This window comes from Cupressus sempervirens, chromosome 6 (genome assembly GCF_028749045.1).
Source record: "Cupressus sempervirens isolate cs-2001-9-10 chromosome 6, ASM2874904v1, whole genome shotgun sequence".
NCBI lineage: Eukaryota > Viridiplantae > Streptophyta > Pinopsida > Cupressales > Cupressaceae > Cupressus > Cupressus sempervirens.
Window position 1 is genome coordinate 435,759,110 of NC_143123.1, and position 27,290 is coordinate 435,786,399.

The 27,290-nt window shown below is 32.3% G+C and overlaps 1 protein-coding gene across 1 annotated transcript; it reads left to right on the forward strand.

The window, feature by feature from the left end:
* The first annotated feature begins 264 nt into the window (after window positions 1-264).
* LOC149552911 (metal tolerance protein 11-like) lies at window positions 265-27,290 on the forward strand. The gene is made up of 5 exons (XM_089790248.1): window positions 265-520; window positions 13,553-13,839; window positions 24,786-24,883; window positions 25,631-25,850; window positions 26,943-27,290. Exons 1-5 carry the CDS (start codon window positions 265-267, stop codon window positions 27,288-27,290), a joined length of 1,209 nt encoding a protein of 402 aa, XP_089646374.1.

The window sequence follows — 27,290 nt, forward strand, 5'->3', positions numbered from 1 at the left end:
TTTTTTGGAAACTTTTGGGGGTCATTCACTAGTGTTAGAATAACTATGGAGGATAGTTAGAATCAGTTGGTCAATGAAATTCAAAAGATTTATCGATCCTAGGGGGTACAAATTTTTGATAAGCATATAGAAATTATTGTGCGCCAAATTACATCGAAAGTTTTAGTTGTAGATGTCAAAAAGTCCAAAAATAAAAATTTGGAAAATGGACTAAATAGTCTTTTTTTACCCGGAGAACTCATTAGATTATCACAAGCACAAAGAATGGATCGTGCTCTCGAAAAAAGAATAAACTATCGAACCATTTTATTGGGAATGACAAACGCATCTCTGAATACTCAAAGTTTTCTATTGGAAGCAAATTTTCAGGAAATTGCTCGGGTCTTAGCGAAATCTGCTCTTCAAGGTCGCATTGATTGGTTGAAGGGCTTGAAGGAAAATGTTATTCTCGGGAGAACGATACCTGTTGGTACTGGATTCAACCGTTTGAAAAAATGGAGTAAAATAGATTTGAGAATGAGTAAGAAAAATATATTTCCAATAAAAGTGAAAGATTTTTTCTTTAAAGTGTTATTGCAAAAACAAAAAAAAAAAGTTCTAAAAAAATTAGTCAAAATAAAGAAAAAATCAAAACGAGTAGGAGTAGTAAAAAAGAAATTTATAAAGAAAGAAATCTAACAATTTGCTTTATTGTATAAAAATAAATAAAAAATCAAATGAATATTTGTACCAAGTAGGCTACGGCAAGAAATTTAACCCATTCCATTGGAATGTAGGTATTCCAGTTCATATTAAAAAGCAAAAAAAGAAAATGATGAAAAAAAATTGGAACATCAATTTGAAAGAAATGGTAAGAGTAGGAGTTCATTTTGGTCATGAGACAAAAAAATGGAATCCTAAGATGGCACCTTACATTTTTAAAGAACGTCAAAATAGTCATATTATAAATTTGACTTATACCGCTCGTTTTTTATCAGAAGCCTGTGATTTTGTGTTTGAAAAGCTATCCTTTCAACTCTGCCAACTTTTCAAGTATCACATCTTCCACTAAAAAAAAAAAAAAAATAGAAGCAAAGTTGAGAAACTTCTTTTGGAATGACATGGAGGAACATAAGAAAATGGGACAATATAAGAAAACCCAAGGAACTAGGGGGTTTAGGGATTAAAAATCTAAACTAGCAAAATGAAGCCTTAGGAGCAAAACTAGTTTGGAGACTTTATAATGAGAAGGAAAAAAAATGGGCTAAGATTCTATATAACAAATACTTAAATGCATTTGACCCTACTTCCTTATTGAGGATGCAAAATTTACCAAAAGGATCTATAAGTTGGAATTTCATAGTCAATTGCAGAGAACTAATTAGGAAATATATAACTTGCGACACAGGAAGAGGAGAAGAAGCCCTTTTTTGGGAGGACTTATGGGATGGTCACCCTTCCCTTGACAACTTAGGCATCCCAGAGAATGTTAAAAACACATTGCTAAATTTATGGGGGGAAAAAGTTAGAAATTATAAGCATTTGATAGAGAAATATGGCAGAGCAACATGGAAATAGAAAACTCTAGAAAACATTGAATTGGACTCCATAGAAAAGGAGGCTTTTCAAAGGATTATCAGAGAAAGGAAAGTAAATTAAATGGAAAGAGTAGATAAGCACATATGGGGAGCTTCAAAAGATGTAAAATACTATGTGACAAAAGTTTACAACCTCATCATTGAATCAAAAAGATGGGAAGAGGTAGAAATGCCTCTGAAGCTTTGTTAGGATTCTGCCTGCTTCCCAAAAGTAGAAATCTTTCTTTGGGTTATCCTCCAAAATAGAATTCTGACAGTAGACAAACTCAGTAAAATAGGTTTTGAGGGGCCCTCAAGATGCATTTTATGTAAGAAAGAAAGTGAATGTATAGATCACCTATTATTTCAATGTAGTTTTTCTCAGTATTGTTGGGAATGGTTAAGACAAAAGCTAGCCTAGATTGCACTATTCTCTAACAATCTAGAAAGCAATCTAAAAGGTTGGCCTATTGAAAAGTTTCATAATATCTGCAACAAAGTTCGGAATACAAGCCCTTCTATCCAAATTTGGGAAATATGGAAAGAAAGAAGCAAAAGAATATTTTACAAAAAGGAATTTACAAGCTTCTTGCTAAAGAATAAGATAGAAGCATGCACAGTAGAAGTAATGAATTCTCCCCTAAAGAAAACTATTATAGAAGAAGGAAAGTTTACAAACTAGGAGTGATAAAAATAAATTGGAACAAATTGATTAACCCCCCTTTAATTTACAAAAAAAGAGTCAAGAGGTTAGGGACAATTGCAAATGGGAATCTCCCCCCTTAGTTGGACAAAAATGAACTTTGATGTATAATAAATTAGGATTCAGGAAAATGGGTTATCAAAAGAGTAAAACATATGGGAAATATGACTAATAATTTAGCTGAACTGGTAGTCCTCCAAGAAGGACTCAGATTATGTAACAATTTAGGGATTAAAAGACTAATCATCAAAGGGGATTCTCAAATTATTCTTAATGCTTTGAGGAAAAGGAGTACCTCAAATTGGGTATTAAACTCAAAATTAGAAGAAGTTTTAAAATATTTTGATCTCTTTGAGGAGACTAAAATTCAACACATTTTTAGAGAAGGAAACTGAAAGGATAATTTCTGAGCAAATAGAGGGGCAGATGGAGAAGAAATATTATTAGTTAATCAAGAAATTTAAAACCATTATTAAACACTATAATAAATATAAAATCCTTATAAGTAATAAGAAAATAAAGTTAATTTTTAAGGAATGATGAATAATGATGGAAATATTAATCATCAACCATCATAAGTTTATTAGGCTTCTAGAGCCTTTGGTAGTCTTTCCATCTATAAAAGGAGCATCTATGTCCTATAGCAACATATGACATCTGTTTGTTAAATTTAGTGTAGGGCTTAGTATGGAAACAACTATGGTCATTTTTAATGCATTAGAGCCTAAGATGGTGGCTTTTAGGGGTAATGTCAAGCATGGAAGGTGGAATAGAATTTTGAATCCTATGGATAATCTTTCAAGGGTAGTGATCAGTAGGGTTTTAGGAGACCAGATCTTCATTTATGACTATACTTGGAGGATGAACAACTCTGTTATTGAGTCCTTCATAGGCTATCTAGTTAGGGCTAACATAGAGCATGGTTTGATTATTAATCTATGTTGGGATATCTTAAATTCAACTTGGTTAAAAGGGCTGGAACATACAGTTAAGAGTATTGTGAATCAGAAGATTATCATTGTTTGCATTAATAAGGATGATGTATAGATGGCCAGTCTTATTGAGCTTACTAGTTTAGTTCCTGTGTGCAGGGTTTCGACTTTAGGGTTTTTTTTGCAATGCTTCGTTAGTATGGGCTAAGACCTTTTTGTTTGTTTCCCTTGTAAATATATGTCATTTAAAGATGTATATGGGGTTCTGTTAGGACTTCCTCTTAATCTTTAAGTTTTCTAGATAGATACAATTGCATCTTGCTCTTTGTATGAACAAATTTGTAAATTTATATAAATACATAGTATTTTCACTATTCTATTCCTTATGTGTGGAAAGTTACCCGCAAATTTCTTTTGGCATTTCTATTTTCACTACTGAAGAATTTTTGTAGCATATTTTTGGTGAATTTAAAAGTTTCTACATTGACAACATACTGAAACAGAGAAGGGCTAGAAAGCATTATAAAACATGAAACTCAAATATGTACAATTGAGGAAACATAATTTAGTATCATTAGTAAGGATATTACTCATCAGTTAACAATCAATCCCAAACTAACATTAACAAGTGTACAAATATTTAGATCATTATATCATCAACCTAAATCATTAAAAGATTGAAAGAGGATTTTAAAAATAAATTCTAAGAATACATGGTTCAAATTTTGGAATTAAGTATAAAAATTAACCGGTTAAATTGAATAAACAAGAAAGAGAATGACCAAAGCAAGTTAGCAATTAGACTATTAGGATTCTTTGTCAGAAACTAACAATGTAAATACATGTTTTCATCTAGTAAACTTAGGCTAATGTATAGGAAACTAATTCCCCAAAATGTTAGCCCCTTCAAAAAATTAAGGTAGAATAACCTCAAACACATTCTAATTAGGTTTCATGAAAAAATAAAAGAATATGGTTAAGTATCATTGTAAAGAAGATGTTTAATTATTTGATCATTTTCTAATTATTTGATTACGTTGAATTCCATGGGAAAATTGCAAGATCAGAAATCTAACACAATTAGACTTTAATTTAGCCTTTTATTATTAACTTAATAGGGGCAACACTAAACATGGGTACTAATTTGCATAAGAAACCAAGTTTGAAAATACATTATATGTTGATTTAGAGGATGGATTATTAATAAGGAATCCCTTTATTTTACCTAGATTGTGAGCTTGTTAACTATGATTTGGAAGCTAACTACTAACCTTTTTGGGAAATTAGCTATCATTTTTTTTTGTAGAATTTCATCCATATCTCTCAAATTAGGTAAACATTTGGTTTTTAGGATAAGGATTTCCACTTTTCATACTCTAAAGGAAGTTTTTTTTAGTATGACTCGAACACATATATCAAAAAGGGATTTTGTAAACTAGGGTATGATCCTTTAAAAATGTATAATATAGGACTTTGGTCCTAGGCCAGTCTAGAGGTTTCTAACTCTGTTCTTTCCTACCAGTGTCCATTTGAATGGAGAAAAACTGTAAGTTATTTTATTCATTATATTATAATACAAGGCTTCGATCATTTACACACACACACACACACATAACATTCAGTGAAATGAAAACTTGTACCTTGTTTATAAATCAAAACCTTATGTTTTCAAAATGTATGTTTTACTTTGTGTTGGATTTGGGGTTGACTTAGTGTGTTGACCAGAGGCCTAAGAGTTTTTGTTTTATGATGTTATATGAGATGTTGTGGTTTATGCTTTGATCTTTGAGATATGGATCAATGTTTATTATTTGGTCACGATCTTTTGTTTTCGACCATTGTGATGTATTTATGTATTTCTATGATGAGTTTTGATCAATTGTTTGTTAGTGCTTTCTAGTTGTTTGTTTAGGAATAAGGTGAATGCTGTGATTTTTTCGGTGTAACCTTTGAGTTTCGATCAATTATCCTTTGGTGCTTTCTAGTTGCTTGTATATGGCTGAGGTGACTATTGTCAATTTCTTGTTACAACCTTTGAGTTTTTGATCAGTTATCTTTTGGTACTTTCCAGTTGCTTATATAAGGATTGAGGTGAATATTTTGATTTTATGAGTTGTACTTTTCATTAGCTTAGGGTAGGTTATCTATGTGTATGTTGGGAAGTGGCTCACAATGGAAGCCTAAGCCCTAAAGAGGTTGCTTGGGTAACCCACTGTAAGTTGTTTTAATAAGTGAGAACATTTCATTAAATGAGTTTCAAATGAATTACTAAGAGTTAGTGTTTTCCTTGCCTATGCATTCAGTGCTAGTATAGGCTAGGATGGGAGTAAAGAGGATGCTTGGTTGCAACCTTGCCATGCTAGTATGCATTGTCTATATGAAAGGATATTGATGCCACATAAAGATACTAGGGGGCCAGAGTCTAGAGGCTACTAGGGTAACCTTAGAGTTGACTCATGCCATGACACTTTCCCACTTACATGGTAGATTTCCTATGTGTCTTTGTTGCCTCTAGGATTAGATGATACTTGTGTCTTGATACCATTTGAGATAGTTTTCTATCAAGTTGTCCTTGACCTAGATATTGGTTATGACTTTTGTGATTTTATATCCATATGGGACTTGAGATTATCTCCTCAGCATGGTGAGAGTGGGGCATTTAGGTTCCACAAGACCAGGTGGTAGTTTTTCTTATACCATTGAGACAGTTGGATGTAAGTGTTGGATGTACTTGTGCAGTTGTTCCTTTCATTATGATCTTATGTTTTTGTTGGATGGTTATATTATGTTGTACTATACTTGAATAATCAAAGATCTTATGAAATGATGTATTATATTCATGATGTATATTATTTGAGCTTTTCATACCCTGCAACTTGTACATTGGATGATTATGCATTTTGGTTATGCCAAGTGACATCTTATTTAATTGAATTCATAATTGTGATTATATTATGATGTGGATTTTGGTTATGTATCAGATTTTGTATTAATGAAAACTCATGTATGTGATTCAACATTATGTAACCCTTAAGAGATGCAATTATTTTTAGTTTTTTTGTATGTATGTGAGTTATTTCTTCCACTATATTATCTCTTGTTGTTTTAATATTTCAAAAAAATGTTTGGAAAGATTATAAGTGACACTTTAGGTTAATTTTTTTTGGGTTCCCTGGTGGGGTGTTACATCTAAGATACTTAGCCCTTCAACTAATGCACATGAATGTTAGTTTGAATCACCATGGAGGCTTCATAAATCTCACAATGGTTTGACCAAGTTCCATCTTATGCCATTTCATTGAGATTTAATTTCCTCTTGGCTCTCCTCATTTTTTGGTTCATCCAACATGACAATTAATTGAAATTGCTTGCCTCCTTATTTGGTGGGCATTTTAGGCTGAGGAAGAGATGGTCTTGCTAAAACTTTAACATATAATTTAAATAGACAATAAGATGTATAGTTAAAACTTGGCTATAAACCATAAATATTTTATTTCAAAAGAGAATAATGTTGAATGTTAAACTATTTATAATAGTACCTCAACCTCTGCATAAATTGTCAAATTCATTCATGTATAATCCTAGAAAATACAAAGAAGATCAATTGTAGAATTCATTTAAAATGAGAAGAAATGATATCCATGCCTTATAAAACCAGAAAAATCTCATATTCACAGTTTGCGAGTCTATATTAAACTCCAAAAATAGAAAGATGCCTTCTCTCTACAACAAACTGCCTATTCTAGTTTTAGAAAATGCATTTTCCCCATTTTCTCATCTATATAAAAAGAACGCAGAACACGTCAAAATCTTCACACAAACATAGCAAGTATCCAAGAGATAAACGAAAGATGCCTGGTTGAACATCAAGCTACCTATTTCACTATCAGAAATCGAAACCTTGAAGAACACATTCAAGGCAACAAAATATGAGACCTAAATGATTTTGTTAAAGGAAAAGAACATATCAACATTGGATTTATGTTGGAGCATCAAAGTACTCCTCTACCAAATGCAGCGACTCTTGTGATAAACTTTAACACTAACGAGCTATGAGTTAATGCACAAAACAACTGAGAAACTTATTCAAGCGAGGCTACATCATTACATATGCATTTCCTTAATGAAGTTTTTAAATCACACATAAATAGAAAAGGGAACCTATTAGTTATGCCCATTTTGCAAGTTTGTACTCTCTTTCTCTACTCTCTAGTAAGCTTTCTTGATCATCTCCAACTTTTATCTGCGAAATAATTTTTTTGTCTTCCGAGATGCAGTTGCAATGGAGACAATCCTACCATTGCAATGGAACCAACTGATTCGATTTGACGCATATATCCAAACACCTCCGCATTTTTCTTTACTAATTAATAAATTTTCTAACAAAATTTTCAAACAAAATCTATGTGGCATTACGTTTTCCATTTTGTTCGGTTTGTGAACAAACAGGTTGTGACATTCTTCCCGACTTAAAGAATGCATTGTACTGATGCTAGGTCAATATGTACAAGTACAATCAATGAGAAAACAAATAAATAATTTGATTTTAGTCAAACTTTCATTGTTCAATGTTCTAAATAATACATGTACTCCTATTTAGATTCTATCATAATCAATAAGATTATTTAATATGAATGCATTCTAATACAATCAACACACACAAACATTCATAAGACACTATTTTTCAACCCAAATTTTTAACACTTATTTGAAGCAATCAATTCTAGAGAAAAATTAATATACATATTATATAAGCACAGGTATAATAATCATTTCAAGAATGTTTTTCTATGCAAGTGTGTGAATTCCATTACCATCTTTAGTTTTACAAGGTTAGACTACCTCTCTCCGACAATATTCCCCCTTCTTATAATGTGTCGTTCCCTCTGTTCATTCATAGGAACAACACCAAATGTCAATCCATCATATATCATAAATCGAATCGAATTTCCAAGGAAATATAAAATCAAATACGTCCTTATCTCAAGAAGTCTCAAAATTAGTAACATATTGCCTTAAAATCACATGATATTACACACATACCTGTGCACTTACCATACCTTGGCATCACCTGTGGATTTTTCCTTGCTAGTAGATACTTCTTATCCACAACCTACCATACTTTTACACATGCACTCACAATATCATTAGCTCATATATAATATCAGTATCTCAAGGAGATTAATTCAAATATTAGGATTCAAAAATTTTGTTCACCTTTATGACTTCTTAACTTATCTTTGAATCACATCTTGATCATGAGTAACATAAATAATCAACCATTCATACCATGTGTACCATACATACCATCTAATATGTGGTGTGTGCTAAATGAGTACCCATCCACATCAATAGGTCAGTGTCCACGAAACATAATCAAGTAATGTTATCATGATACATCTAATTCGTCATTGTTTAAATCATCATGAAATAAAAAGACATCCACGCATAAAATCATCAATGTACTCATCAAAATTTGATCATCATAAAGCATACATATGCCTGCAAAAGGTGCCATATAATGTAATTATATCATAATGTGTCATAGAGCTCCAAATTAACAACATACATTTAACCAATATAATAGAAAGATCAAGGATAGAAAGTCACACAATCAAATGTGTCAAGTAACATTAACCCAAGTTCTACATCAATAGATTATTCAACCAAATCCCAAGGCATATGTCGACCAAAGGGTCTAAGTTTATGTCGAACACCATATCAACTAGGAGTCAAACAAATAACTCAAGATGACCACATCAAAGATCATTATTCATTGACCAATTTGACTAAATAAAAGGATTCAACAACTTTCTATATAGTAAAAGTCACATGCATGGTGGATCATCACATATACATAACACCAATGCAAAAATATTATCAAAGTACGTAAAAGAGGGATCTACACATACCTGTTTGTATTCTCATAGGACAACCACATATCCATATACTTTCCACATAGGCCAAAAAGTCAAGTTTGGTTAGTCCAAAATTGTCTACAACTAGTTTAATTTAACAAGTAGATACAATATAAATTCTAATTAATTTTGCAATTTCATTCTACTTTCCAACTTACATGTTGAAATGATAGGTATAAGAATAATTAAATTTCATAAACCAATTATCGACCAAATTTTTGAGCAAAACATATCATCACATGAATATTTCATACATGAATATATTGAATAAGTTGACGTACATGTCAAACTATATTTCATCATATGTAAGAACCATGTCCTACTAAACAATTTTCATATCATTATTTCCAAAGACACATAAATGAGCAAGTAAAACCCTAGTTGTATAGTCAACAATTATTTCACTCACCATAATTAAAGGTTAGAAAATAATTTTCCATTTGAGAGTGACATTATCCAAGGAATCCATCCATCAAAGTTCGTGATTTAATAAATATATGAAGTATAATATAAAGCATCATACCTCAATGGCATCATAGAAAATGTCAACCTACACATTGAACATGGAATAATAAGCACATATACAACTGCAATGTCATCTACCATATGATCAATACCATTAAGTAAATTAGCTAGGTATGCTCACCAATCACCTACAAGGATCAATAAATCCAATTTTTATCAATTTAGTGACCTTAGGAGGCCCTCAAGCCCATCTTGTCACCATAGTGTACTTAACCAACAAATAAGCACATGTTGTGATGTATGACCTTCATGCCATTAAATCATCACATAAAATATGGTTTGAGGTGCTTTAACCTCGCCAAATAATAAGTGATTTTTCCCTAAGACTCTTCCTAACACGAAGAATACCCCTACCCTAGCACGAGACACCTAGCTTCCTAGAACAAGATGGATCAGATGGATTCGATGCAGTTGTGAAACACACTACATGCAACCATGTGCCTAGTAGCCTAATCACAAAACGTAGCAAGGAATAAAAATAAAATACACATCTACACATATGTAGTAAAATCAAATAAGCATAACCATATACATATATGCATTATCTGAAAAACAAATGGCTTGGCCAAGAACTTTATAAAGCCAGATTTATTGGTAGAGCAAACAAGAACAACATGTACCATTCTACAGAACTGGCAGATAGAGAAACTAAACATGAAGTATCCATCTATCTTTCCCATAACTGCTACATTACACCCAACCATGAAGGAAAATAACAACATTTTGTAGTGTCAGTATTACACTGATAGGTAGAGTGGAAAATGAAATTAGTACTTCTACCCTTCTTCTTTGTCCATATTGGGCACCCACATTGGAAGGTAAGCTTCCAAAATAATAAAAATAGCATAAAATAAATGCAAAAGGAAGAATGACATGGTCTTCACAATCTACTCCCTCATGCATCCTATCAAGGCTCCACAATAAATATCATAGATGACATCACTTCCAAATCACAAGACTAGCATCATCAAAAATACACACACCCTAGCCACCTCAAGATCAAAGAAATCTTGAAAACAAGATTCATAATTCTCAAGTCAAAGTCCAAAAAGGAGATACAAAACCAAAATAAAAGTGAACAAGAGTCATGGTAAATAGGTCACATAAGAAGTTGGTGGCTTGGTGGTCATAAAGAAAGTAAAATTTTAAGCTAGTCTTTCATCACATCCAAGTTCATGAAATTGAACATAATAAAATAAAAACCCAATTCACTTAAATCACACTGACTGTCACTAGTCACCAAGAGGGAGTATATGTTTGCACATAACCAAATTTCTCATGCATCACATGCAATTTATTTTGATAATCACACATTTCTAAATGCATAATGGAACATGCAATACTTTTGTAATGAAATCCATGTTCTTCCTACTTATTATATTAGGTTAATCAATGAACCTCATGAATCTGACATAAAATAAAAATAGATTCTTGCACCACATGTGCATCACATATCATTTACATAGTAAAAAGATATTTTTTAGTGCTATCACAAACCAAATCTTCATTTGGTAGGCTCTCATAGCCTAGTGAAAAATTCAACCATCCTTTGACTATCTCAATAGTTCAATTTTAATACTTCAATATGCATATTATACCATCACATGGTTTTAAGTAAATATAATCATAACATATAAGGTACACAATTTACCAGTCATTCCATAAACTTTCCATTTTTAACAATCTTTAAAAGAATGCAATTATAACTCAAGATCATGACATGCATAAGAAACATCATATCCTTCTATGTCAAAAGTAATCATAGCTAAGAGGCACAACATGCAATCTATGTCATCAACTCATACAACATAAAGTAAACTAGTTGACTTATAGTTGTGTGTCTAGCATAGTGAACTCAAGGCCCAAGTGTGGAACCAAGAGCTCTAATAACATATGTAAGGACCGCCCCTACAAAATCAATGCCACATCAGCATTCTCCATAAAATGCAAAAATTTCAATGAGAGTCAAGTCCTTTGAATATTGAGTAGTCAACATTAGTTGATTTACATAAACTATCATTAGCTTTAACTAAAATGATATATATACATATATGCTCAAGTTCAAAAGAAATCAAAATTTCATTGCCAGATTACCAATACCGAATACTAGATACCAGATAGTTTAACCATGACGACCAAGTTAAAATGAGCTCTAGAACTTGTCTAAGAACACAAGGGCAAGAATATTGTAGGATTTAGGGCATAAACAGATTGACTGTGTATCAGACTGAATTCTCTTACATAATAAATGGTGCTTCAAAATTATGAGTTACCAGCTTGTCCAAAGATTAACACTAATATCAGTAATTTCCTGAATTATAGTTGCAATTTTTTTTCAATAATTAAATTGTAAGTTTTGTCAATGGCTTTAATTTCCAAAGAGAAAAGAATGGGATTTAATGTTTGGTTTAACATGGCAAGTTATAAGAGCATCAAGTAAAACATGATAAGTTTGAGTATGTGGAAAAACAAAGTAGGAAGCAACATATAAGTGCTGGAGTACTAAAGTTTTAATGATTAGTAAAAAACACATTTTATCCTATCAAATTACTAGTAGAACCATTTATTGTGAAAAGTAGGAATGGTGAAATCAGTACCATTTTCAATTGAAAAACTAGTAGTTCTTTAGGAGCAATGTTGGAATGAGTAATTTCTCCCTCAAATGAATTGTAAAAGCATCATTGTTAGGTTAAGTTCTGGAAGTCATAAATAATTCTAGAAAAGTCTATTTGTGTTTTGTCTACTAATTTAGATGTTTTTTGAAATGATCTAAGACTTCTATAAATAGAAGCGTCATGTAATGTAATTGATATGGACAAAATGATAATTGAAATATATTACTGCCGCAACAGATTGAGTATTTTTTTCATTTTTTTTTATTTTGTCCAATCAGCTTTCTTGATCATCTCTAGCTCGCACACCTCCTCCTTTTACCTTATACCCCATCTGTTGATGAAATCATTGTCTTTTATCTACCCTCTTCTGAGATGCAGTTGCAATGGAGAAACAGAAAAGGGCAAGCACCCCTTTTTTAATAAAAGAAAATCCTACCATTGTAACTAACCCAACTGATTCGATTTGATGCATTTGTCCAAACAACTTTGCATTTTTCTTTACTAATTGATAAATTTTCTAATGAAATTTTTAAACAAAATCTTTGTGGCATGATATTTTCAATTTCATTCCATTTGTGAACAAATGGGTTATGACACTACTGGAGGCATCAGTGAATTTCGGCCACCCTTGAACATCACACACTAAGGAAGAAATTAAGTTTGAAAAAATAAGTCAACTTTCACTATTTAGCACTTTTAGCCTAGAAATGTAGCTTAGAGTGTGATGTTTAAGCCGTCAGGTGAACTCCTTGATACCTAAAGACCTTATTCATGATGCAAAGGATTATTCTAGCAAGAACTGCTCCCCTGAAGGTATTTTTAGTTTCTTTTAAAAAAAGTCTTTAACATATTCTGTTATACATGATTAAATCCATGGTAAGTGGAAAAGCTATTGTTGGAATTTTAGGCTACAGGCACCCATTTCTAATCTTTTTCAAACAACAGTAATGTACTAAATAGTGTATATATAAAAAATGGTTGTCCTTTGAAGATTTTCTTTTGCTTCTTTCAGTAAAAAAATTTTAGGCCATAAGCTATAGTTATAGCTTAGGAACTATTGAAGTAATGAAGTAAAAAGTAGATATAAAAATGGTTGTTCTTCAAAAGTTTTCTTCTTACTTCTTTCACTCCTTAAATTTTTAGTCAAAGGCCAGTTAACTGTTAAAACTTGGAAGTGTGCACAAAATATGTTTAAAGTACTGATATTTTCATTAAAAATGTGAAGAAATGAAATTATAAATTACATATTTATATTTTTCTGATTTGATAACTATAAAGAATTATTTTTCTATGAACAATTCAGGTGGCTTCATTAGCATTCCGAGTGAGGATATAGATAACACGATGTCCTTGAGGAAGCATATATTGGAAGAGGGAAAGGAAGATGTGGGAATGGAATATGTGCTTATACACAATGACACCGAAATTAATCATCCAGAGAAGAGGGCCAAAGCTAGAAAGATGCATCTATTGGAGACATTGGTGAATTCCTTAATATCTGAAGACCATAATTGCGATGAAGAGGATGATGCCACAGGGCACAGTTGTAAAGATGACTCTAACAATAATTGCTCCTCTGGAGTTAGTTTTGTAAGTTAATATTTTTTTCCAAAAACATTAAGCTATTGTGTTATACATGATTAAATCCATGGGAAGGTCTATGGGGATTTACATAACTATCTATGGTAAGGGGAAAAGCTTTCCTTGGAAATTAAGGATACAAGCACATTAGTCTTATATTTTCTCTTACAAACTATATTAATAACTAAAGATACATATTTATAAAAATGAGCATCTTTTAGAGTTTTCTTTTACTTCTTTCTTTCTTTCATTACATAAGTTTCTTGGCCATTAGTTGTAGTTATGTCTTAAGAACAATTTAATTGTTAAAAGTATGCAGAAATTTGTCATATATATTGAAAGTTTCTGTAATGTAAAAATATGGAGAAATAAAGATATAAATAATATATTTATATTCTGCTGATTTGATAATTAAAAATAATAATTTTTCTATGAACTATTTAGATGGCTAGACAAGCATTCCAAATGAAGACATTTTTCTGATTTGATAATAAAAAATAACCATTTTACCTAGGTGAACTATTTAGATGGCTCAACAAGCATTCCAATGAAGATGTAAAAAGTAATCTCCCAATGAAGAAGGTAAAATGTTGCCTTCCACATACACAACATTTATTAAGTGTAATCTTAGGTTTGAATATTTCTTCAAAATCTAAAGGATAATTTTAAATTTGAGTCATTGTTCTCATTATGATTTAGCTATCTGTTATAATTATTTTAATTAATGATTATTAATGTTATTGCATGAGGGTTATCTATTTTTTTAAATAATGAATTAGAAAATTATTGAGTCATAAAGGATGGCTAGCCAATATTTGTCTTTTCCAAAAAAAATAAAAAATTATAAACTAGCACTTGTACTTTTGAAGGGTGCACCAATCAAATGATGTCACTAAGTGCTAGCATGGAAGGTTTGCAAAATTTTGTGTGCGAAGTAAAATATTGGTAAGATTATTTGTATTTTTATTATTTTCTCTTCCTTGGTACTAATGAAATACACATTGTTAGACTTTTCCTTCATTGAAGTTCATCTTGTCATTTCAAGAATTTATTTTCTTTGCAAGTTTTACCAATATCTTTGCACCCTTTTCATCCATAGTGAATTTGTTAGGGTATTCGTTAAATGGCTTGTGCTTTTATTATCCTCCTTTAAAATAATGGGTAAAACATGCACATTGACATTGTTATTAATGAAGAACAAACTACTGTAGTAGTTTCCATCATTATATCATACATGAAGTGTGGGAGCATTTGATCTATCAAATTTTTAGATCTAATGTAATGCCTACCCCTAGTTCACTTTTAATGTTTTATTGTCGTATTCTTTTAGGCCAACTTTACGGTTATGTTTTATGACTAATGGTACTTGATTACCAGATTTGATTGAATGCTATTTCATACTTAGTTTATATATCTGATGAGCTACTTGATACTCAATTATTTTATGTGTTCATTATTAGTCTTTGGATGATGATATATGTATGTTCATATAGTGATTTTAGTTATTTTATGGTGATAGTTAGATGGATGATTTGTATGCAGTTTCCATGGTTACCTACCCCATACTTGCATGTGTATGGTGTACATGCATATTTTACTTTATGATTGACATTTTTGATGTGGTTGAGGGACGAAGTCATAGTCACCTATGAGTCAAGATTTACATGATGCACCACTCCCCATCATTGTCTATTTAGTGTAGATTTATATGTATATGTATATGCTCAGCGTTTATGTAGATTGCAAGTGCCAGGCATCAACTTCCCTAAATTGTTAGGATGAGTGTGCCCTATCATAGTATCTCAATGGTAAAAGATGGGAGATAGTTCTTAAGTCCAAATCCTAACCCTAAGCCAATTTTCCTATAAATTAGGACAAGTATCTGAGTTATTTACCCTTCTGAATTCATCAAGTGATGTGAATCTAAGATTTTGACCCTTTGAGTCTGATTCAGTACTTTATCTTTAAAATGAGTTTCCTTATTTAGTTTTGTGGGTCTATTGTGATTTTCAATTATAATTAAATCAAATAAAAAATTATTAAATAATTTAATTTAACAAAAAAATTATATTAAAAAAACCAATTTTTAATTATATTAAATTAATTAATTAAATAGAAGAAATAAATTTAAAAGATTTAATTAAAGTTCTAATTTTGGTATAATTATATTTATTTAATTTAATAATAATTTATTTAGTACTTTCATTTTAATAATAAATTCATAATATTATTATTAGTTAAATTAATAAATATATAATTAAAGGTGTCTTATAATTTAATAAAAGAGAGTATAAATTTAATAACGTTTATTTTAATCAAAATATAAAAATAGTGGTGGGTAGACAGCCTAGGCTTTTCTAGCAAAGCTTGCTTGACAAACTTTGACAAAGGGTCAATAATTGGACTCATGGGTGGCTCTTTACTGCTGGTAGGGTGACACTCCTTCAATCTATAATTCAAGCTCTTCCCATTTACAGAAGCATGGTTCAGGCTGCCCCGATGTATTTTCTTATAGAATTTGATGCCCTCTCTCACAAATTTCTTTGGAGTGGCAATTTGAAACATACCAAATGGAGCCTCATCAATTGGAATACTGTTTGTAGGCCAAAAATGGAAGGAGGCATTGGCCTTCAGTCTACTATCTTGTGCAGTCAAGCTCTTGCTGCCAAGCTCTATTGGCGTTGGTGTACTAGTTAGTCTCAGCTTTGGGCCCATATCCTATCACACAAGTATTTACCTAGTGTTGAACCTTCAGAAGTTTCTAGGTTTTCTTTTAAGGGAAGAGGCTCTATGGTGTGGAATACCCTTAAGATTGGTGCTCACCTGGTGAAGAGAAGTTTATTTTGGATCTACAATAGAGGCACTGAGGCTTTATTTTGGAGTGATTCTTGGAATGGGCGTCCTCCTCTCCTTTCATCTCATCCTCACTTGCAGGTGCTTTGTGATTCTTTCCTTTCTGCTGGATGGAATAAGGTAGCTCATTATAAGGAGGCTTTTAACCTGGGCCTTCCTGTGGGTTATAGATGGAAGAATTTTTTTGATTGGCTTTTGGGTGGCTCACTAGGAGATCAGCTAGAACTATCTTAGATATTAGCTTCTAGGGAGTGCAGCTCATTGCAAGAACCTGATGTTTTGGCTTGGGAAGGTGCTTCTTCTGGCAAGTATTATGTTTCTTCTGGGTACCTTGCACTGACAAAGCAACTTTTTGGTGAGGTGGAGGTCTCTTGGTGGAAGAAAGTTTGGAATAGTTTTTCATGGCCTAAGTGTAACTTTTTCATCTGGATTTTGGTTTACAATCATTGTCTTACTTGGGATAATCTCTACAAGTGAGGCTTCCAGGGGGCTTCCATCTATGTTCTCTGGCGCAATAGTGAAGAGACTATATCTCACCTTTTTTCCAGTGCCCCTTTGCCAAACAGATTTGACACCTCTGGTGGAGTGTGTGGGGATGCACATGCTGGCATGTGTCCTCTTTGTCTGAATTCTAGGATCGTTTGGGCCATTCCCCTTCCAAGACTTATTTTCTTCAAGTTGCTTGGACTATCGGCCCTTCCCTTATTTTATGGCATGTTTGGCTTGAGAGGAATAGAAGGATCTTTCATGATTTGTAGTTTGAGATCAGGCACACGTGGGGCAGAATTGTTAATTCTCTTCAGGAAACACTCCTTGCTAAATGTGACATCGGTGGGGGTTTGGATCCTATTGATGCTTGTATTTACTCTCTCCTCTCCTTTCCTCTTTAGGGTTGCTCTCCCTCAATCCCCCACACCTTCTCTGAGAATAGAGCTAAGAAAAATCCTTATCAAGTTAATGGTCCAGGACGTTGGTCTCCTCTTGAGGTGGGAACTCTTAAAATCAACACTGATGGTTCTTCTCAGGGAAATCATGGTCCGGCTGGTATTGGTGGAGTTGGGCGTCATAGTTCTAGTGATATCCAATTTCTATTTTCTATATACAAGGGTTACCATACTAATAACCTCATGGAAGCCCTGGCTATCTTGGTTGTAGTGGAATAGTGTTGTCTACGTGGTTGGAAAAGAATCATCTTTGAGATAGATTTGTAAGTGGTTGTGAACTTATTGCATAATAGGAACCTTGTTCATATGGATTGGCATTTGGCTCTGGTTATTCAGCAGATCATTCAGTTATGCAATTCTCTGAATTTTGTGTCCTTTATGCATATCCCTCATGAGTGGAACGGTGTGGCTAATTTTCTGGCTAAATGGGCCTCTGAGCAGGGGCTGGCTTGGAACATTCTTGATCCTAGGATGCTTCCCCTTGATTTATCTCAGATGCTGGATCAACTTGTGGACTAGGATAAAGCTATGTAATTCTCTTTGTTTCTTGTGTTGTTCAGCTCTCTTTGATATTCAATAAAATTTTTACCCATCTTTTAGTTAAAAAATAAATATATAAAAATAGTTTGCATATAAAATTAAAATAAAATTAAATAATTAAGAAAAGGACACCTTTCAGAAGAAAAATTCTCCTGCTCCAACTTTATCTTTGCCGAGATTTAAAATGTTGCAAATTAAATGCCTCAGATAAGAAACAATTGCTTGATATAGCATAGAACAAAGAAGAACATAAACATATAAGCATGATCATGTATTCTTTGAAACCATCTAAAACATTGATTCAAATACTTATACATAATATTTTCTAGAAATCTATAAATGAATCAGATATAATGGTTTAGAATCTCCAAAATTTTAGGAAATGACAAAAATATCCTTCAAGATGATTTCTTTTCTTGGCTCTCTCAAAGAGAGATTTAAAAAATTTAGAAATAAAGATTTTCCATGTATACTTACATTTCTTTAGGATTGGTGGAACTATTATCATCTTCTAGTGGCAAGAATGTACCAAAACATTTATTATCTCTGGTTTGTAATGTAGCATTGAAAGATTGAATGGTCTTGCACCATTCTTGTGTATTTGAAGAGTTGAGATACTCCAATTTGTTTGATAGATTTTGATGCCCCTAAATCATAAAGGGTTATTCACACTGATAGTCTTCCTTAGAACTTCCTTTCCATTTGTATCACATAAAGAAAGGTCGATGTGAAGTTTGGATACCTAAATAAAGATGGGCAAGAAAAATAAATAGCAACAAGATACCTGTTGTTAACATCTCAATGTAGTTTTTGAAAGAGATTTGATTATTTTGAGATTATCAAACTAAAAAATGTAGCCAGGAGAACAAAAAAAGAACAAAGAGTTGTAAGATGGTGGCTAGAATATTGTTTCTTCTTTTATGTGAGTGGTTGTGTGAAGGAGAAAAAAATCTCTAGATTGTAATCCCAAATATATATTTATATATACCTCGCCATTCTCATAGTAATCAATATAAAACTTCTCAACATGAACTTCGGTTTGAAAATTGATAATTGGTTTAGACAAAATTCCATTTGGAGTAAGCACATCCCCCATCATAAAATTCAAGCCTTGAGGAATTGTAATTGAACTTGGGTAGCCCCCCATAGAACTTAGAGTTGCCCCTACCATTATGAGAAAAAGAGCTGCATGTACACCAATAGGTGCAACCCTATCAGCAAGCCCTTTGAATCCATATAGACCTAGTTCGCTGAAGAATGAAAGCCTCAAATTTTGAAAACAAAAGATCGTATTATCCATGGAATAAGAGCAAAAACATTGGATGAATGCTATATGATCATTTCTTCCAAATAATCACAATTAGCTTACCTCATATCTTGAACACATCAGAAGAACACCAAGGTCTTGAATATGAGTTCTGGGAAGTGATTCTATAACTTCTACTTTTAGGATGGTGGATACAGACTTCATGAATGCCAAGGAGAAGGTTATAAATGTCCTAGGGAACCCTAATGCAAGGGTTGGTAAATGCCATTGTATGACTATAGAATGGAACAATAGACTGTGCCTAGAATTGCAGTGACAGTTACTAGTTTTTATTAAGTTTTGAAGTGAATAGAGAAGTATTTGTGGATTTTATTAGATGGAATAGTGTGTATAGTGTTAATTCTTCCTTGTGAAAACATTAAAGTAGATCTTTTCAAGTTTTTCAAGTGCTTTGTTTAATTCTTTCTAAGTGGACTATGCTCCCCATCTAGTATCTATGATGTCATTATCATGACATTATAATTTGGAAGCATGGAATGTTAATGTAATTCTAGAAAAAGTAGAATGCAAATTTTAAAGATAGACAACATGCAAGCATCCCCTCATAATAAAGACAATGCCTTGAATAAAATTTGGCATTGAAGGATCCCTCATTTTGGTAAAGATCATCAGAAAACTATAAGAGACATGAAATTTCCAGAGTTCATGATAGTTCTAGTGAATACTTCTGGATATAATGATGTAACTTTTTTCAGCATCAATAGTTTGGATCACACTCACATTTTTTCTCAAATGTTGATGTTGGAAAACACTACACAGTTATATCTAGAAGCATTTGTCAATACCATAAAACTATCCTTGCTTCCTCTATAGGCTGTATTCTGGATGCCTGTATGAAATCTCTTTCTTGAAGCATATAGGGGAAAAAGTAGCTATAAGTCATATATTAACTATGGAATGGAGTCCTTGTAGCATTGAACTTTTCAAAGATTTGCTTAATTGATGTCTTTAAGGATGTGAAAATTTTAAAAATAGACCATGACTAGAATGGCCCACTACCAATCACAACAGATAAAGAGTGTAAGTAAATCAAAATTTTCAAACCTAAACCAAGTCTTTCAACCATTCAACCTCTGAGCTAAGATCTTTCAATGCCAAACATTAATACCTAACTCATTTAAACACATAATAAAACCAACATCATATGAGGAATACATTACCACATCACTGAATTAATTTCTACTGCCTAATGATCTACATGTTGACAGACACTGAAGTTATTAGTACAAAGCAAGGAGCTATTAAAATTATTATCTAGGAGAGAAAATCAAATAAAAATAGCAAATGATTATCTTAACTTACCATGTATGGCTATGCAATGAATTTGTGCAAAGCATTTTCTAGCCTTAATTTTGACATAAATTCCCACCAAACATAATGCAAACATAGCTCCACCAACTACTCTGCATGCTATGGTTATTGCCAATTTTTTTGCCCTACCTATAGAATAGAACACTTTGTTTTTCATAATATTCCCAACAATAGGTTAATTTTCAGAATTACGGGTATCTTAATTTGATATAAAGGCAGCCTAATTAAAAACACACCTTTGTTTCATGTCAGGAAACTTACTTCCATTTTTGTTAAATGCTTATTTAATAGTAAAGTTATTGAATCATATACAAATGGTAAATGGGCATTCATTGGTGGAAACAAAGTAAAGCATTAAATTACTCTTCGTGAACTAGGCTTTAAAGGAATGCATAGAATTATAAGATCATTTGTCAAACCCAAAATAAAGAGTAGTATGAAAAATACTAGTGCTTAAAGATCTCTGTCTTTTCATAGTCTATATTATTAGAAAATTATCTCTCGGTAATATACTATATAGAGTGTTTGAATCGAGTAGTCTTGGATAACCTTGAAGAGCACTCAAGTATAATGACAAACCAGCCAAAAGGGTGTTGTACATAACAAACATAAGTAGACTATGCCATTGTGAAAACAAGAATTAACATGGCTGAAGTTCTGAACATAGAAAAATTAGAGAAAAGACACTAAATACAGGTTAATAATGAAAGATGAATCATCGCATAGCTGAAATTATAGTTCATATAGTTTTCTCTTATCTAAACCACTATAGAAGATTGACCAATATAACACATAGAGAGAAGCTCAAGAGTTTTCTATAAAGCTAAAATCAAGACAAATAACTATTTGAATTTTGACTACAATACACGAACCCAATCTTATTCAGTGCTTGATCACAATATTTCTCCAAAGTAGAAAAATTAAAATAGGTAGCCTAGATAACATAAAAGCAAAAAAAATAGAAGGTACAAGCTGGGTTCACATATGGTAAAAATCAAAGTGATCCCCAATCTTTTATTTAGTAGCCCAATTACTAAATCAGTCAGTTCCAACTTCCACATATCAATCAATTTTCACCATCAAAAGCATCACAGTTTAGGAGAGGGGTAAGGTTTCAAGTATTTTTCAAACAGTCTTATCTATCCACATTGAGGTGAGCATGTCATATTTACAGCCAATTCTTTCTGCTAGCATTAATATTTGGAGTTGTTTGAATATAGATTTTTGCAACATCGAGAGGAAAAAAAGCTGAGAAAAGGGAATTGTTACATTAAGTACCATGGTAGATTCAAAAAGAAAAACAACATCAAATATACCTTTCTTCTTGTGGCATTCTAGAATGAATGCAAATTGATGGAAGGTTGCACTCTACAGGAAGCTTGTTTAGCTCTGTAGCTCTGTTAACACTCTTGACAAATATCACAACTTGATTGAAGTCTAGTGCATCAAGCAGATCATTTAGCTTTTGGTTCTTCTCCAGCTCGCTTAGTTTGATGTAGTGCTGGAAGAATCTTAGGACATAAATACCAAACACAACAAAAGAGAGAATTCTTACTATTTTATCAGACATTAATAAACTCAAATAAATTCAATATATATCTCCATAGGTTGTAAACGGAAACAAATGTGTGTAACATTAGGTGGTGTGATCACCATCAAGAGCCAACAATGCTACAATATTCACCTCATATTTGTACCACAAAAAAGAACTAAACATAGCTAGTGCAATTATCATCAAAACTTCTAGAGGTCAAGACATGATTTGTGCCATCGAAGAATGGTTTATCTAGTGAACCTATCAAGATAATTATAGAGCAACTAAAGACGACACTTATATCTACAAAAAATGAGATTGCCATATGACACTTTATTCACAAAGCTAAAGAAAATCTAGTTAGAAGATGCAAATATGAGTTAAGTTGTGACTATCCATTTGAGTTAGGTGACAATGAGATGCTGCAAAACATACCAAATTAGAGTTACCAATCAACAATGTTTGCAATTCACACAAGTAAATTTATTAATTACAATTTATAGACTTATTGTGCCAAAAGTGTTAAATAAGAGAAACCAGTGAACAATATTTTGTTGTCTCTTGCGCATAATATTAAGTTCTGGCTAAATTGATAATCTTTTTTTGTTTAAATTTATTTACTACTAATTCGAGTATTTTATTTATCTATCCCAGTTCCCAACCTTAAAGTAGATGGTCATTTAGCTCTTCCCACTGATATTTATTGTGCCCAGGTGGCTGTGTACCTCATTACTATTAATTCTTTAGAAATAGACTTTCCCAACTCTTCCAATGCAGTCACCCATACAAGGGAAACTCTAGACTTCTACTCTTGCATCATATCCTAAGGATGGATCTCAAACACAATGCTATCCAAGAACATTTTTTCACAATGTTATGAACCATGGAAACTAAATATCTTTAAAAGTAGGCATTGTATGACTGGAAAACAAAATAGCCAAAAAGATATTGAGAATAAAATTTGGCATGAAGTGCAAGCTTTTTCAGTCTTCGTTGTTCTTTTGCAAACTTGAAATTTTTACTGTCCTCCACGCTATCATTAGCTTCATCTCCATATTTCTCTCCCATCTCTAGATCTTGAAAATCTCCATAGGCAGAGTCATCATCTTCATCACTCTCATCCATTGCTTCACCTGGGCGAGCAACCTTTGACCAGTCACTAGTAACAAAGCGGTTGTGAATGCTTTCAATTACATCCTAATTTAACCAATCACTTAATTGTGAATCATCTACCTATGGCTTAGTGTAGTTATTAGCATTAGGATCTTCAACATTGAGATGCACATCATGTTTTTTTATGTCAAAGTACGAGCAGAAAAATATTAAGTCTGTGATGTAAATAATTGCTTACAGTATAGAAAACATGCAAAAAAAATAGCAAATGGCTTTCCATCACACAATTTTCTTGCTTCATAGTAATTTTGACCCAATTGGAGGAAAATAATGAATGTGGACAGGTTTCAATAAACAATGAAACATTACAATACATATAAATATCATATCAGTCAACACATTGTCTAAGGTGGGAATACCGATAAATCATCATACACTTCCAAGTTGAACCTAGCTTATATTTGCACACCAAAACCTTGAATCTAGTAGCCATGAGGACAAGTTTGGGAGGGTAGAGAAAACTAGGACAAGCTATAGCTTCCAAAAAAATGTAGGAATAGAAGTTTTAAGTGAGTGTATCGCCTTTTTGATTTTTCTGCATCAAACCTTTTCTCTGCTACAATGCATGTTTTTGTATCTTGAATATTCACCAAAATGCTCTACATAAAAATTAGGGAAGCAATAACATGATATTAGTATCAATATTGTTAAGGAACAAGATAGATAAATATAATCACCTAAAAGGTCAAGTATTTAAATATCATCACCTAAAACTTATGCAACTTTAGTGGTTATTAATTAGGTTTCACACTTGTTAGTTGTGCTTGTTATATATTATGTACTCTTGACTTCTTATCCTTTGGTTTCTTATTTGAGATTTGATAAGAGATCCCATGTAATAGGGAAGCATCCATATGGGAAACTTTTTCATTGCAAAATCCAAAATCCAAAGATGTTACTATTTTTTAACCTTAAGCTTTGCAACTTGATGTTTTATTGTTTCAAATTGCATTTATGTGCTACCCTGCATTCTTAGTAATGGGGGTTTCATTTTAATTTATGAATAAGATGAGGATGAGACTCATTAAGATCTTTGAGTAATTTCATAGAAGATATCAATATAACTGAACATGAATTCTATTCTTGATTAGTGTAAGAAATTGTTTTAGATTGTGCATTGTAGTTTGTGTTTTCTATTGCTATGGTTACTCATTGATGTGTGAATGTTCATATTCTTTTTGTCATGGTCTATATTAATTGCTCAAAGAATGAGCATTGTGAATTGTTGAACACTGATTTAGTGTTAATTCATAATAGAATGCTCCATGTGCAGGGAATTCTAGTTTTTTCTTTAGTTATGGTTACATTGGGACTGCAAATCATGTTAGAGTCTATTCGACAACTTGTTTCAAAGGTAAATTCCCCATTCAAGGATATACCTTTAAGAACAAGATATCTATTTCCCCCTAATGGTTCTCATGATGATTTGAAATTTTCATGAACATGGAAGATATATTATATGCTTTTTTAGTCACTTGTTTAGCTTTGTATCCTATTACTACAAATACAGTATATTTTATTGGACATAATTACAACCATAGATACAATTTTGTGCTTATGATTTAAATCCTTTAAACAACATGGTTTTCCTAAGTTAAAATAATATTCAAGTGTTGGAGGCCATATGTATGTTCTTAAATACAACATCATTAGGTGAGTGTTAATATTTTGGATTAGTAAACCCCCTTCACCATTTTGGAAGGAATTACATGGTATAAGTGGCTTGATCTCTGGCTTTTTGTTTTTGCCAAAATTTTGTAAGTGGATACAAATGAAAATACTCATAGAAATGCTTGATGTTGAGTTTTACTTGGCCTGATTTACATGGTTTTCTAGTGATGCAAAAGTGAACAAAATGAAGGCATACTTCCTTGTCCTAAAAGTTGAGTTTTATACTTTTTTATTTTGATCATTATTTTTGAGCTATAAAATATTGAGCTTAAATGTGATATGGAGTATTCTTTTGTTCTGCACCAAATATTCTACTTTTATTCTACTCTTTTCCATCTGTTCCATCATTAGTGTATTTTCTTTTAAATGAGCTACTTTTGCATATTACATATAAGTAATACTCTTACACCAACTTCATTCCTAAATTATATAGAACTAAGGTGTATTATTTGAAGGAGATAGGTGGTTCTGGGTTGTTGGAATTATGGTTTCAGTTACTGTTGTGAAGTTGGTCCTTGTAATCTATTGCTGGACTTTTACAAATGAGATAGTAAAGGCATATGCCCAAGATCATTTCTTTGATGTCATCACCAATTCAATTGGTCTCACTGCTGCAATTCTTGGAAGTAAATTTTATTGGTGGATTGATCCAGCTGGAGCAATAGTGGTAGGCACTTCTTTGACCTTTTACTTTACACTGTAACATAGGATACTTCACATTTTGATTTTCAACAATAATGCCTACGTAGTTAATCAAGCCAAATAATATCTATATATGTGCTCCTAGCTAACTCGTATAACCTGCATCAATAATAGAATATGTTTCCACTTTCCACTAATTAGTAGTTGTTTTAAAGAGTCCAAGTAGATGTGACCATTTGCATTACTTGATTTTGGAGATCTTATTTGTGTAGAATAGTATTGGGGTTTCATTTCCTCAGAGATGATAGTAACGACTACTACAAGGCATATGTATGTATACAATGTATTTAGAACACATGACTACAGATAATACTAGTTGGCTCCTTTAGGATTACCATATCTAACCTCTCTTTGTATGTACATATAGGGATATAGACTTTTGTCTTTATAGATGGTAACACTGATAGCAATCATTTAGAATTCTAGTGATTAATAACAACTGTAGGCATGCACAATAAGGAAGAGGATGTATCCTTTTGGAATCATCACAAAGACATATGCCATATTGATACCGTCAAAGCTTACAAATTTGTGTCACATTTCTTTGTTGAAGTTGACATTGTACTACCCAATGATATGCCCTTGCAGGATGCTCATGACATTGGAGAAGCACTTCAAGAAAAATTGGAATCTCTTCCTGACATAGAACAAGCTTTTGTGCATCTAGACTATGAATATTCTCATAGACCTGAGCATGGGAATGGAAATTCCCAGATGTCTATGATAGGTTGTATACTTTACCTAACTTTCCTAGCATCTTCTGCCCTTTTTATAAACCTATTATATCTTAGAAGCATTTAAAATGCTAGTCAGTAATAACAGCTGCAAGCATGCACAATAACGAAGAGGATTTATTCTTTTTTATTTAAACTTGATCATTAGTGTCTATCAAGTTATTTATGTGGTGGTGGTAGCAAGAAGGATGTATAATCTTGTGATTGTTAAAGCCAAAATACAGATTACCAGGCTTCCTCTGAGTAGATGCCAAGTATGCTTCAAGTTTATATTAATGTGTATAATTTGAAATACTAAAGCTAATAGTGGGTCTTTTGTGCAGTTAGCACTCTGTACGATCAGCACATGGTCAAGCACAGTTTTGAAGAATGTGAATTCTTTGGTGGGTAAAACAACATCGCCTAATTATTTGCAAAAATTGACATATCTCTGTTGGAATCATCACAAAGACATACAACATATTGATATCATCAAAGCTTACACATTTGTGTCTCACTTCTTTGTTGAAGTTGACATTGTGCTACCCAGTGATATGCCCTTGCAGGATGCTCATGACATTGGAGAAGCACTTCAAGAAAAATTGGAATCTCTTCTTGATATAGAATGGACTTTTGTGCATCTAGACTATGAATATTCTCACAAACCAAAGCATGGGAACCAAAATTCCTAG